This window comes from Episyrphus balteatus, chromosome 3 (assembly GCF_945859705.1).
Source record: "Episyrphus balteatus chromosome 3, idEpiBalt1.1, whole genome shotgun sequence".
NCBI classification, from domain to species: Eukaryota; Metazoa; Arthropoda; class Insecta; order Diptera; family Syrphidae; genus Episyrphus; species Episyrphus balteatus.
In genome coordinates this window covers 36,377,050-36,390,372 of record NC_079136.1, presented here as the reverse complement: position 1 = coordinate 36,390,372, position 13,323 = coordinate 36,377,050, and the positions used below count along the sequence as shown (strand labels likewise).

The 13,323-nt window shown below is 32.7% G+C and overlaps 1 protein-coding gene across 1 annotated transcript; it reads left to right on the top strand.

Annotated features, from left to right (window-relative positions):
• Window positions 1-348: 348 nt before the first annotated feature.
• On the top strand, window positions 349-13,102 carry LOC129914227 (uncharacterized). Its single transcript, XM_055993368.1, has 8 exons — window positions 349-868; window positions 929-1,149; window positions 4,550-5,310; window positions 5,376-5,412; window positions 8,284-9,741; window positions 10,226-10,367; window positions 12,191-12,349; window positions 12,405-13,102. The coding sequence occupies exons 1-8, from the start codon at window positions 770-772 to the stop codon at window positions 12,618-12,620; spliced, it is 3,093 nt and encodes a 1,030-aa protein (XP_055849343.1). The 5' UTR covers window positions 349-769; the 3' UTR covers window positions 12,621-13,102.
• The last annotated feature ends 221 nt before the right edge of the window (window positions 13,103-13,323 follow it).

The window sequence follows — 13,323 nt, the reverse complement described above, 5'->3', positions numbered from 1 at the left end:
ATAAAATTTTTCGATAATTTATATGGGATCCACATGCACAATAAAACACGCTTTTCTTAAAAGTATAAGTAGCGGTTATCTCATATGTGGCGATTTTTATGGCGATTCGCTATTGATTGTTATTTCCGATGAATGTAGATAAATTACTTAAAATAATTGTTGAATAAAATAAATAATATGAATATTATAATAAAAATAAATATTTTTTTTCTCTGAAACAAGTGTTATCGTTCCCTTAAACAAACTGATGGCAATGATAATCCTCTACTGGAATCTCCCAACTGGAAAAACATCAAAAACTTCCCGCTGTCACCCAACAAAAATGACAGTTGCATAGAAAAATGCAAACATGGCGGTGTGCAATTAATAAAAAAAATTTTGTTATATTTTGTCTGTGCAAAGTAATTTTTTGTGTTTGTTTCTCTCTGCTCAACAAAACAGTGCAATAATAAAGTTAAATAAATATAAATTGTTAAACAAAAATAAAAAAGTATAGTTAAAATTTTTTTTTGATTTAACTATAAGTTTTTTACTGCTTCCAAATCCTTTACAAAAGAACAAGTGCATTTTTTTTTCTTTAGTCCAATATGACATGTCACAGAAGAAGTTGAAAAAAAAAACAAAAAAACCCATTCCAACAGAAATTACAAAAAAAATGTATGTTTTTTGCTTTGTTGCCGCGTTAATTGAAAAAAGCAATTTTATTAATTTAATATCCAAATGATAAAGAAGAAAAAAACATCTCCATAACCGGGAAATATAAATAAAAATGAGCTCGTCCCGTGGTGCATTGTTTCGAGAAATTCATAAAAATAGTTGGCTCAAACGTTTAACAACTGATGGTAAAAAAATTACAATTGGTCCCAAGGTAAAATAAATAATGCAAAAAAAAGACTCAAATTTATTATCAATTTAATTGTTATTTTAGAAATCCGATAGAAGTTGGGTTGTATTTTGTGTACACGACGATACAGAAGCTCTTTTAGAAGGCTATGCAGAACCAAGGCTTGCACCTTCGCATAATCCTGAGTGGGTGGTCTCAATGCAAGATACGCAACATATATCGCACGCGCTCATACCAAATTCACATGAATTTGAATTCGTTGTCACTTTGAGTAATGAAGTTGTGCGTTTTCACGCAATGTCATGGTAAGTAGAAGTAGTTGATTGGCAATGAGTAGGTAACTAAAAAACTAACTATAAACTACCTTCCCTTCTTCTTCCATAATAATAATTGTTTGTAATGCTTTAAGGCTAAATGATGGATTGCTTTGTTCACTCTCTGTGTTTGGTCAATGGTTTGGTTTGGTTTTGTCTTGTTTGTCTATTTTTGGGTAGAATTGAAAACAGATAGATAGATAGAAGACTGTTCACGGGTTGAAGTTTTAATTTTGTATTCCATTGTTGTATACTTCTATGATGAAATTTTCAAGTCAAGGTTGGTTGAGTTGGTGGATTATATTATTATTATTATCATTTGGAATTCTTTGTGTTTGGTGTCAATTGAAGACAATTATACAAAGAATTGAATTGTTTAATGGTAGGTATCTTACAGCCAGGAAGTTCTGAGAGGTGGGCGGGTAGAAGAGTACGTTTTTATGATTAATCAAAGTTAGTTAAAAATCATTGGGTAATTACGGTTAATTTTATGTCTCATGTGTAGATAACCATTGAATAAATTGATTTTGTTGAAAAAGTTTTTTTTTCTTTACACTATCAAAATTACATAGGTAAATTATTAGTGAGGAAGTGTTTAGAAAAAAAGGTTTTAACTAGTCGGAAGCATAAATTCCAAGTATTAATACTTTAGCTTTGAAGAATAATAAACTTAAATTTATTTATTTCTTTGAAATCCTAGATTCGGTAGGTAAAATGTATAAATTTTGGATGAATATTTCATCTCACGAAATTGTGTAGCATGTAAATTTTTCAAAATGAATTAACTTTTGTTTCAGTTCTAGGTTAAGTTACGAAAAACGACGTTTCAAATGTACCTATTTTTACTCAATAGTTTTTCGAGTCTTTTATTGAAAGTGAAAATTAATATTAAATCTAAGCAAATAGCAAATAGATTTAAAAATAAACAAAAACAGTATTTTGCCATTGGAAGATAGTTGTTTTTCAAATGCAATGCGATGTATTTAATCAAGTAAATCGATAGGTTCACGTGAATGGAATAACAGAATAGGGCTGTTAAGTCGCAACTTCTAAAGAAGGGTTTCAATAGAATCCTGCCTTATGGATATATTGCACGGATAATATTGACTTGTGAAAATCGGGCATTAAATGAAAACGTCGTTCTTAAGTAAGTAAAGACCAATTAATTTCTTCACAAAAGTACTATGCCAGCTGAGTAGCACCGGTACTCGGACCTAAGGAAAAGTTAGTACTCAACCATTACGTTGACAATATTTTGATGTATGAAACATTTTATTAATAATAATAAGAAGAAAACGTAAATGTGTTTTTGTTTTGTAGACTTGTTGAAATAAATTCAATTTTGTTGTTATGTATTGACCTGTAGTCCAAAATAATGCGTTTCGCCCAGGCACAAGTTGGGCTCATCAGTAAGATGCATTATTTTGGAGTACAGGTCAAAACAAAACAACAATATTTTATTAATAGCTACATATTTAACAAAAGAAAAATAAACAAAATAGTAGACCGTTGATAAAATTGAAAAAAAAAAAAATGTGATGAAACTTATTACGAAGCCAACAAGCAAAAAAAATTTGATGATTTCAACAAATAATTTCTCATGAAGAGCATTCATGAGTGCTGAATGATATGATCTGGTAAATGCGATTCAGACTACCAGCAACGACGACGGTGTTGTTCAAGTACATGAGGTATACGAGTATAAATCATTCGTCTACCTTAAATCGAGCGACAATTTCCGTACAGACGTTTGTACCTTATAAATAAAATAGTTTTAAAAACGTAAATCCTGAGATGTGATTATATCTTATTTTGCTAAAATGCGAATAGTATTATTATAACTTTTAGGCGAGGCGAAAGTAGTAGTAGTATGTATGACCATTGACCACTCATTTTCAGATGTGAGTTTAATTTTACTTGTAAATTCCAGGAATTTCCGTAAAGAGAAATCATCTTGCAAACACATTATGCATTAAAAGTGTACAGATAATTTTTTTTCTAAGCTTATACATTTTTGACCCTTCCACAATTAAGTATTATCAATAGTAAATAAAAGTAATCGTTTGTTGTTTACATCATAAAATGTTTACTCATGCAAATACTGAATACCAATAAATAGGCTTCATATGTAAACTAGAACGAAATTCAAGTTGACAGCCACATATGGAGATGGAAAAAAAATGAAAGACTTGAACATCTCATACCCGCAATTTAAAGACCTCTCCAAAAATAATAATTATTTCTTGCTATGACTAACATACTTTTCTTTGAAAGGCATTCTGGTTTGCTTACCCTTAGTACACTTTAACTTTAACAAGCTATCAAAACTAAGGCGAATCATCAACGATTCAACAATTTATTGTCCTATTCTTTGGATTTTTTGACTTTGTCTTTTGCTATCTAACTCACGTTTACATTCATACGATTCAGAAATATGCGGGACTGTGAAAATTATGCCCATGATTATGAAAGTGGAGTAAGTTACTTTTTGCTTTGTTAAAAGAAAACCTTACTTAATAATTTTGTTATAACGATTAAATTGTAATTTTTTTTTTTAAATCACAAGGAGCAATAAAGAAGTTTATTTACTGCAATTTCGGTTTCAAATTAACTTTACCCCTTCAATAATAATTATTTTTATGCTATGTTTACCGTAGCTGAAGATTTGACAAACCTTTAAACTGAGTTTCCTTTATTCACAATTTAGCTGATATTAGGTTGATACCATCTTTGTTATCCCTCTGAACAGCAACTTGTAGCCTCGAATCTGCATTTGTGGACATTTTCACTTTAATGCGTCATTTAACTTGTTATCGGTCCCTCTTCACTGCGTCGATCCCAATCCTCCATCTGTTGCCTAGTAGCCTAAGCCATCAATTTTCGTTGCACGAATTTTCATAAGATTGCATGAGTTTCCAAAACTTTCGAAGCCGTTTTCTCAAAACTACACGTTTGCAGATTCAAGGTTTTGGCTTTGTGCCTTTCACAGACACAAAAATTACAAACTATCTCACTTCAAAATTATCTAGTTAAACCTTTAAGAAAGTCCCGCTTCATAGGTATGTGACTGAAAACCCTGTCCCAGTCATCATTGTCAATATTAGTCGCAAGGGCTGTGTACAATCCATGCGTCTCGGTTTTCATATCATTGTTGCTTCTTTGAGCAATTCCTGGTAAAATATTCAAAATCTTTGTATTCCTAACATCTTGCCCATTAGATTTTTTCGTTAGACAGAGAACACAGCAGATTCAGCCTGATAATATGTTATAAGAAGTTTCGTTCAGATAGGATTCATATTGATAGGAGTTCCTGAGTTCAATGTATTTTATTTATTTTATCTTATTTGAATAAATCGTTGATTTAAAAAATGACTTCCTGCTTAATTTTCAGGGAAGTTATGCAGGAATGGGTTGAAACGTTGCGTTCAAAACTTCGTGAAATGAAAATAATTTCACCACGAGAAAATCTCTACACAAAACTGCCAGAAGTACGTGCACCATTGCTGCCAACCAGAGATCCAACATCTCCACTACCTGCTACACCTCCAGTTCCAGCAGCTATTGTACCAGGTGTTGAGCGAGTTGTGCCATCGATATCATCTTCATCGACTTCTGTTTCTACCACAACAGCATCTGTAGTTATTGCCACCACATCATCATCATCTTCTAATGTAGCAGCAGCTCCATCAACATCAACTACAACATCTTTGCAAGACATTCCAAGAAATTCCACAACATCATCAGCAACTTCTTCCACATCTACAATCACAAACACAAGCAATGTCTCAGTTGTAGTTCCATCAACATCGGCATGTCTAACATCAATGTCAAACACTCTAACTCAGAATTTATTAAATATGCTCTCGGACCCGATAAGCAATTACAGTGAGCAACTTAACACGGGCAATTACAGTGGAGGCACAAGTGCCGATGATGACGAAGAAGACTTTTCCGATTTGAGTGAAGAATTTGTTATGTGCTTAGCACGACCCAAACTTATTCCTCATACCAAGATCGCTCATGCGACTTTGTCACCCAAGAGTAGCTTAAATGATTCATCGAATCGAAGCAGCTCGAGTGAATTACAAAATACAATAACCGATGCACTAAGTGTTCGACTAGATATCAGTTCTTCAGCAAATAAAGAAAATGGTAAAATAAAAACAAAATATATTTATTTAAAAAAAATTCTATTAAATAAAATATTTCATTTACAGATCGAAAATCAATGTCACCAGGACGTCAGGTCGTAAGGTAAGCCTTCAGAAAACTTTATAATCATATTTTTGTACTTTGTTTCCAAGCTGTCTAATAATTCCATAAATTGCGTCTGACTTTTCTGTCGGCTTTTGAGAAAAATTCGACTTAATACAGAACAGAATTGCAATTTGGTAACCTTGATTTTAAGTTTGTGTTGCCACTTTTGGATCCTTAACTCTTGTTCACAGTTTTTTAATCGTTTCTCTTTAGATTTTATGATTTTTGTAAGTTGTTTTTTAGTAACCAAAATACGGGTAGCCATTATGTCTTGGAAAATCTTTTGTAACTCTCGATCCAACTCATTGAGTTTTTGATTTAAGTCCAAATTATTTGCTTCTGCAAAAAGTTTACTAAATACAAAGAAATTCTCCAAAACTTTTTCGTTTTTGAATTCTTGCAAAATCTGTGATAATTGCCCAATTATATCATGCTCCATTGAACATTGATTACATTTGTCAATAATTCTATTTAATTCTTGGATTTTTGCTTCTTTCTCGCTCATTTCGCAACGTATTTCCATTAGTTCTTGTTTAAGTTTTACAATTTCATTTTCCTGACATTGAAATCTATCATCATTAATCCGTGGTGTAATTTCTCTTGATGACGTTAAAACTGTATTCGATGATTGACTTTTATCCAAATTAGCCAAAACTTGAGTAAAATCACGATTGCAATTTGATAAATCTGTAAATGGTAGTGATAGATAACCTTCGTTTTTTAATTGCTGACAAAGCAAAACACAAAGACAATTTCTTGAAATTTTCTCATCTTCTGAAGTTTTGTTTAAAACTTGTAACCATTTACGGCAAAGATTTATATCTTGTGTGTCATCTATTTTAAGGGTAAATTCTTTTAATTGTTCCAATTGATGTTTGTATAAATTGTCCAGTACATCTGGATCAAATTCAAAACTACTTTCCATTGAATTAGATTGCATTAAAAATATATATAAATTGAATATGTATTTGTCTTGCAAAAGGCAATAAATAAATAAAATTATGTTTGACAAATAACAAATTTGATGTATGTATTTATTTAAAATTTTAGTAATGAGAGAGTGTTTTTAATTACTTAACATATAATGGCACCCCATTCTAATATCTTATCAATTTTAAACCTCAAGTGATTAGAGACCAGTAACACATAACATGAATAGTTTCTACCAATGGACTGCTAATTAACGGAAACGTAAATCGTAGAACTTTCCTTCCGAATGCGCCTAAAGAGCATTCATGCTGCAAATGTTTTTCACTTATTTGCTGTATATGTTTTAATATTTTGTGTGGTGGTTTGATCTAGGATTTAGAATTTTATGTTTAAATGTTAAAAGTGTTCGGGCTAAAAATACAGTTATTATACCAAATGATTAGTACCTCTAAATTGGATGTTGTTACGGTTTCAGAATCATGGTTGAATTCTTGTATCTAGCAGAGCTAGCTCTGCCTGGTTTTAATATTTTCAGTATTTTCTGAACAGCTGCTAGAAGGACTTTTTAGAGCATTTCAACTATATAGATTATTATAAGTATTTCCCGAGGTTCAATTGTCCTCAATAACTGGTTTTTGATGTTACAGATGTAGCGGAAGTAGTTGATGTAGTAAGCTCTGAAATAGGCCCTTGATTGTGTTTCCACGACATTTTTAAGTTATGAATTTTTCTGGGATCTACTTGGTAGAACTTCATCTTAATACTGGCGCAAATCATTTAATTGATTTTAAATTCCACCTTGTTCTTGTTTTATTTAAGCGTGACAGATGTTTCAGGATATAGTACCTTCATCACGCTAAAATAAAAAAACAACAAACTGGAATTTAAAATCAATTAAATGACTTGCTCCAATATTAACATTTTAAGCCAAAGATTTACTACTCGATTCATATCATCAACTGTTGCTTATATCCCTGTTAAAAAAAAATAACCCCGCCAAACCCTGAATTCAGATCTAGTAGCATTTTATTTTTTCCTGGACAATTACTAAAAAAATAATGCATGATTTAAATGGCAATCCGAGTTTCGCAGCTTGAACAGTTATGATTCTGCCGCTATTAAAGTTACAATGGATATTCGCTTTGCATTTGTATCTGAAAAGTTTGGAGTCATGGTTCTTGTATTGGCCATTCCATTATTGTTGCCAAACTCAAATCAAGGTTTGACTTTTTAAATTTATCTCTAAAGTTATAACGCAACAATAAAGTGAAAAGAGTTCAGCAAATTAAAACTGAACTAGGTGCCTCGAGATCCTTTTTAATCAATCTTGGAATTCCTCTAGGCTCAGTTCTAGGTCGTTTTCAACAGTCCGGTTCATTTATATTCAGCTGATGTTGTTCTTTATATTTTTCGTCCAATTGACCTTAAGGAGGATTGTATTGCTAGATTAAATGAGGATTTCAGCCGTAAATTCAGTGGTATAATGATAGTCATATGAGTCTGAATATACCCAAGGCTGTTGTAATGTTATGTGCTAGAGATGAATTCAACTCTGACGATTTTCCGTCGGTCATTTTCAATGACGAAATCATCTCATATGTAAAAAACGTCACTTATTTGGATTTTAAAATAACCAGTAATATGAGCTGTTGTAAAGCTTGGTCTGTATTTGGAGTGTATTCGTCAATTTTGGTCAATCCAAAGCCATTTTGAGTTTCTTCACAATAAGATTTTTCTTTCATTGTGAGGCGAGCTCACACAGATATATCTTATTTGGAAATGGTTCTATAGTGCGATTTGTTATCATTTCCATTTCTTTGAAAAGGAAAGAAATTTTGTTTTCATTTTTAAGCTTTATTGTATTCTTCTGGCCCACCTCAGTTTAAACCACCTAAAACAAAAATTTCTTAACATAATAACACAATATATTAATTTCAGGCCACAAACATCGCGTTCCCTTTCCATATCGGAAACAACACCAGAAATAACCACAATCAACAATAACATAACCGAATTTGATGTTGAAAAAGACCTAGACGATCATCCCCCAACTGATAAATCTTTGTTAGAGTCTTCCTCGACGAACATAACAATAATTCAAGTATCAAATCCGTTGCCATCTTCCAACAAAGGACCTGAAATCTTTAAATTTCCCGACCCGCTTAACAATCACGATGAGGAATACAAAAGCAATGTGCAAATTATTCCGTCCAATCTTAGTACAATTCCAATCCACACTAAAGCTGCAATTGCTAATCAATATTCATCGCCTGCAAGAGCATCCACAACAACTACTGTTGCTGCTACATCTGTTAAGAAACTAATCCCTGCACCCTCTTCACATTTGGAAAATCATACAATAACAACTGTAAGAGTGACAGCAGGAAGTAGCACTAGCACAAGTAATGCCTATGGGTCAGTATGTCCCAGCAGCTCATCGTCTCAAACTCCAAAATTGTCAAAGAAAATCATATTGACTACAAATACTTCTGGGGTTACCAATATTGCAGTCAATAACGATGTCCAACAGAAGACCGCTCACTATGAAAAGGTTTTCCTTACCTCAACTGTTCCCATATCAACACCGATTCTATGTGAAAATCTAAACGTTAGCCAATTGGCTGCTTCAATTAATTCACCCAAAATGTCACGAGTCAAGAATACGGCTAGTCAATCCGGAATTCCTCCTCCATCTGCAACATCATCGCCAATACATTCAGCTGGACTGAAGAAAAAACCAATAATTACTGCTGAATCAAATCGGATGAGTATCGCAACACAAACTACATCTTCTACCACTGGCGTGAGCAGTAATGGTGGTGGACAGCAGCCATCCACATCGACTGCCTCTCCGTTGCATGTTACGAGAAATCCCAAGTCCAGTCCAGCAATGCATAGAAAACGATTGCTGCAGGATGGCCGAGAGAATTGTCCACCTTCGGCTCTGGCAAACCGACCCTTCCTTACACGAGGACTTACCGAAGCTGTGATAACTGCACGACCTAGTCGTAAAGACATGAATAGACCTTCACACCTCAAAGGCAATCAACTTTCAAATAATAATGGCGAAGCACATTCAGCAGTCGAACGCACTCGTTCCGAGTCCTTGGAGCAACGCAGACGCAGTTCTTCGACATCGGATGCCCCATCGCCACGGCCACGAACAAATAATAATGAGCCTCGTGCTTCGACACGTATGCAACAGCCACCGCAACCATTTCGGTTGGCACACGAGAATGCTCTTAATGCTCAATCTTCAAAACGCATGACCCTGCGTGAACAACAAGTGCTTCAGTTACGTCGTGAGATTATGCACCCGGGTGGGGTGAGATTGCAATTAAGACGAAAGGACTGCATCGGGTCTATAGCATGGGTCGATGCATTTGGGGCAGTTTGGTAAGTTTGTTTTTGCGAATAATGTCGTTTTCCAAAATTATTGGAGTGAATCACTCCTTTTTTGTGTAATTTTGTAATTTGGTTACAACAAGTGGAGTGATTTGACGTTTGCTTTGCATGTGTTTGTAATACTAAATAAAATAAATAAAATTCACTTTTATTGATTTTTTTCAATATTTTATTGATTTTTTTTTTAATAAATAAATATACTTTTCTTCACTAAAAAAATTAAAACAACCACCCAAGAATTTGACAAGTAGTCGATGAAGAAAAATGTATAAGTGTTGGTAATCACTGCGTCACTGCTTCAAAATTTTGGGAGTGAAGAATTCACTCCAAAAATTCACTCCTCTTTAAATTTTGGAACTTGAAATCACTAATTTTGGGAATGATTATATAGCTAGGAGTGACACTTTTTGAATTTTGGAAAACGACATAAGTCTATTAGGCGGATTTTATAAACTTATCAATAATTCATTTTCAGGGTTGCTGGCTGGAAACAAAAAGAGCATCCGGTGCTATACAATGCTCTTCATATTGGTGATCAACTTATATCAATCGCTGGAATAACAATTAGTTCAGCAAGTGAAGCAAATAAAGTGATTCGTAACACAAATACTCTTTTTGTAAGTATAAATTAATAATCCTACCATGAAATAAGTTGACCTGTCGAAAACACATAGCACCGTTGTTAAAGAAACACCGGGAAAAGTTAAAATTGTAAGAAATTTGTTAAAAACCTTCGTAACATTACCTCATTCTTGGTCCCAACGGTTCAATGTAACAGTTTTTGTTAGATCCTTGGAGAAAACTAACCTTCTTTTAGTACAGTTCGCTGCAACATAATATGTTATGATCCCTCCCAATAAAGCGCACATAATTTCATGTGACTAATTTTCTTTAGCAATCGTACAGTGGCAGTGTTAGGCACTGAAAGTATCCCTTCAATCTTTTTGAAAAGGTGTTTATTCAAGCAGGTTAAAGCACTGCATTAGCTTTAATATCTGTTCTACTATAAAGTTAAAAATTGTAAATCTTCTTCACCTTTCAACTATTGACGAATTGCACTTTTGTCTCTTCTTTTCAAGTTCATTGGAATTGAGATTAACATCAAGTTCTTTTATAGAAAATGAGTGCATTGGCCATCGTTGGATCTGAAGATATCTTTAAAACCGTTCTAAAATTCACAAATAAAACCTGGCGTACCCCAGAAATCTGTTATGCGTCCAACCGTCTTCCCTATTTTTGATCTGAAACTTCTAATTCGCTAATTTATTTTGTGGTTGACAGCATCCTCCGCTTTATATATTTCTTTCCAAATTCTCTGGTTATGGATTTGCAATTGCAGCACATGATTAGGTTATTAAATCCCGATGTTGACTGCATTATCCTATTGGTTACAAAAAACCTTGTCCAATTCAATACTTCGAAAATGTGGGTTGCTCTCATTAAAATGAAAACCTCTTGGAACTTAAACAGCTTTTTGTTCTTGTCGTGTTATGTATGTGGTCGATGACACTACAAAATCAACAACAAATAGTAACATCACAGAAAATAATGAGAACGAAAACGAATCAGATATCAATTCATTTCCTTTTCCATAAAATTGCTGAATTGTAAATCAATAGGTAAAAATCAATAAAACTATTTAAAACCTAATTTTCTTAATATTTTGGAGTTTTTAATGCAAATAATGTAAGCATTATATTTTTAATCACGCTTTGTATGGGAGGGTACCCTACCCACTGTGCAGCAAGAAAAATAGACGGTTTTTCGATTTCTATGGCAATGTCCTGCCTTATCTAGGAAGAGAACACTCTGCAGGGAGTGAATTTTTCAGATAAGATAAGCTCTCAGAATAAAAGATCAAAGACTTAATCTTATTCTTGATGCTGTGGATATATGTAGGTCAGCCTCCAGGCACTGGGCTTATCTCCCTATGTTTGTTTTTAGGGGGACTGGGACATGCCACTTGTTTAGGATAATTTTTATTTTTACATTATTTTTACGTTTTTTTTATCAAAACGATGCACTCCGCGCCAATTGGGTCAGCAAGCGACTGGGCTTAGGATCGCCATCTCATCTCTACCAATCTTCCTACTACGATTGTCGATTTATTATCAATTAATAATTATTAATTGATAATAAATCAATTATAATTGATAATAAATCAATTATAATTGATAATAAATCAATTATAATTGATAACATTTTTGGTTTAATAAAAATTACTGAAACCATTACTGTAGAAAAATTAATTCAGATTCTAAATTAGTTTCAAATATTATGCTTGCTGGTCAAGTCACTAAACATTAGGCAAAATTACAACAAAAATTGACATTTAAAATATATTTCTGTTTCTTCAATAACGACACTGAGTTCTTGTGAAGTTTTAAACCATTATAAAAGTACATTCCACAAAAAAATAATTAAATTTTTTCTTTAACAGCTGGAAGTTTTAATACGGCGAGTGCCATTTGGACGTGGGTATGCAATACGTAGGGAACGCGACGGCCAATGCTTGGGTTTAATTCGCGATGGTAACACCTCGACAATTGTAGATGTTGTGCCCAATAGTTTGGCTGCTCGTCATGGTCTTCCACCGAAGGTGAACATTTATGTCCATTTAGTTGATATTTTTAATAAATTGTTCTTCTTTTTAGACTCAATCATGTGATGGTACAACTCTAACATTTTGGGTGCTAACCGAAATCAACGGCCGACCATTGAATTTATTTTTTAAAGAAAACGAAATTCGTGACAGACTTAATTGTATTGGTCGTGATATATCTATTCTCGTTCAACCATCCGATCTAATCACAAAACTTAAAAAGCAACTTAAATCTTTACGTAGTCATAAGGATTACATAGTGCAGTAAAAAAAAAGGATTTAAAAATATCCTAACCATTTATGCCTCCCTGCCCGGGTGCGGGTCCGTCCAGGGGACAGAAAAAATCTTCTCACAAACACACATGCGCATGATGTACATTATATAAACAAAACAAACAAACAAACAAACATTCCACAAAAAATGACTTAATTTTTTTTTTTTTTTTTTTCTCTACACACGACTTAGTATGCATTTTACATACCATATTCATATTTTACATACATATTATATATTTTTATATAACAACAACTCTACTAATAGTGGCAACTATAAAAATTGTATAATTAGAAGAATTGTATTATTTTTTTATATCAAACTAGTAAATATAAATATATTATACTACAAAAAATATAACAAATATAAAAAACAAAATCATATACATAATCGAATGAAATGAAATGAAAATTTATATTTTGCTACAAGGAATTGTATGGATATAAAAACAAAAAGAAAAACTTTTGATACTTAAAATAAACGGAGCTCATTTTTATTATCTCTATATTTTTTTTTATTAAATAAATAGAATTTTCTAGAGCTCTGTTTTATATTTTTTTAAATTAATGGTTTGTAACCATTGGTTACCTATGTTGTTATATGAGTTTTATATTTTTGGTAAATAATTCTTTATTTTTCTATAAACACGATAGAATTTAAATTTTTTACACCATAAACATATTTTTCTTCTTAAATA

Excerpts from the sequence above, each read along its gene's own strand:
- LOC129914227 (XM_055993368.1), top strand. The coding sequence starts at position 770 with ATGAGCTCGTCCCGTGGTGCATTGTTTCGAGAAATTCATAAAAATAGT. Across the intron at positions 9,742-10,225 it reads GATGCATTTGGGGCAGTTTG|GGTTGCTGGCTGGAAACAAA; the intron begins GTAAGTTTGTTT and ends ATTCATTTTCAG. Across the intron at positions 10,368-12,190 it reads GTAACACAAATACTCTTTTT|CTGGAAGTTTTAATACGGCG; the intron begins GTAAGTATAAAT and ends TTTCTTTAACAG.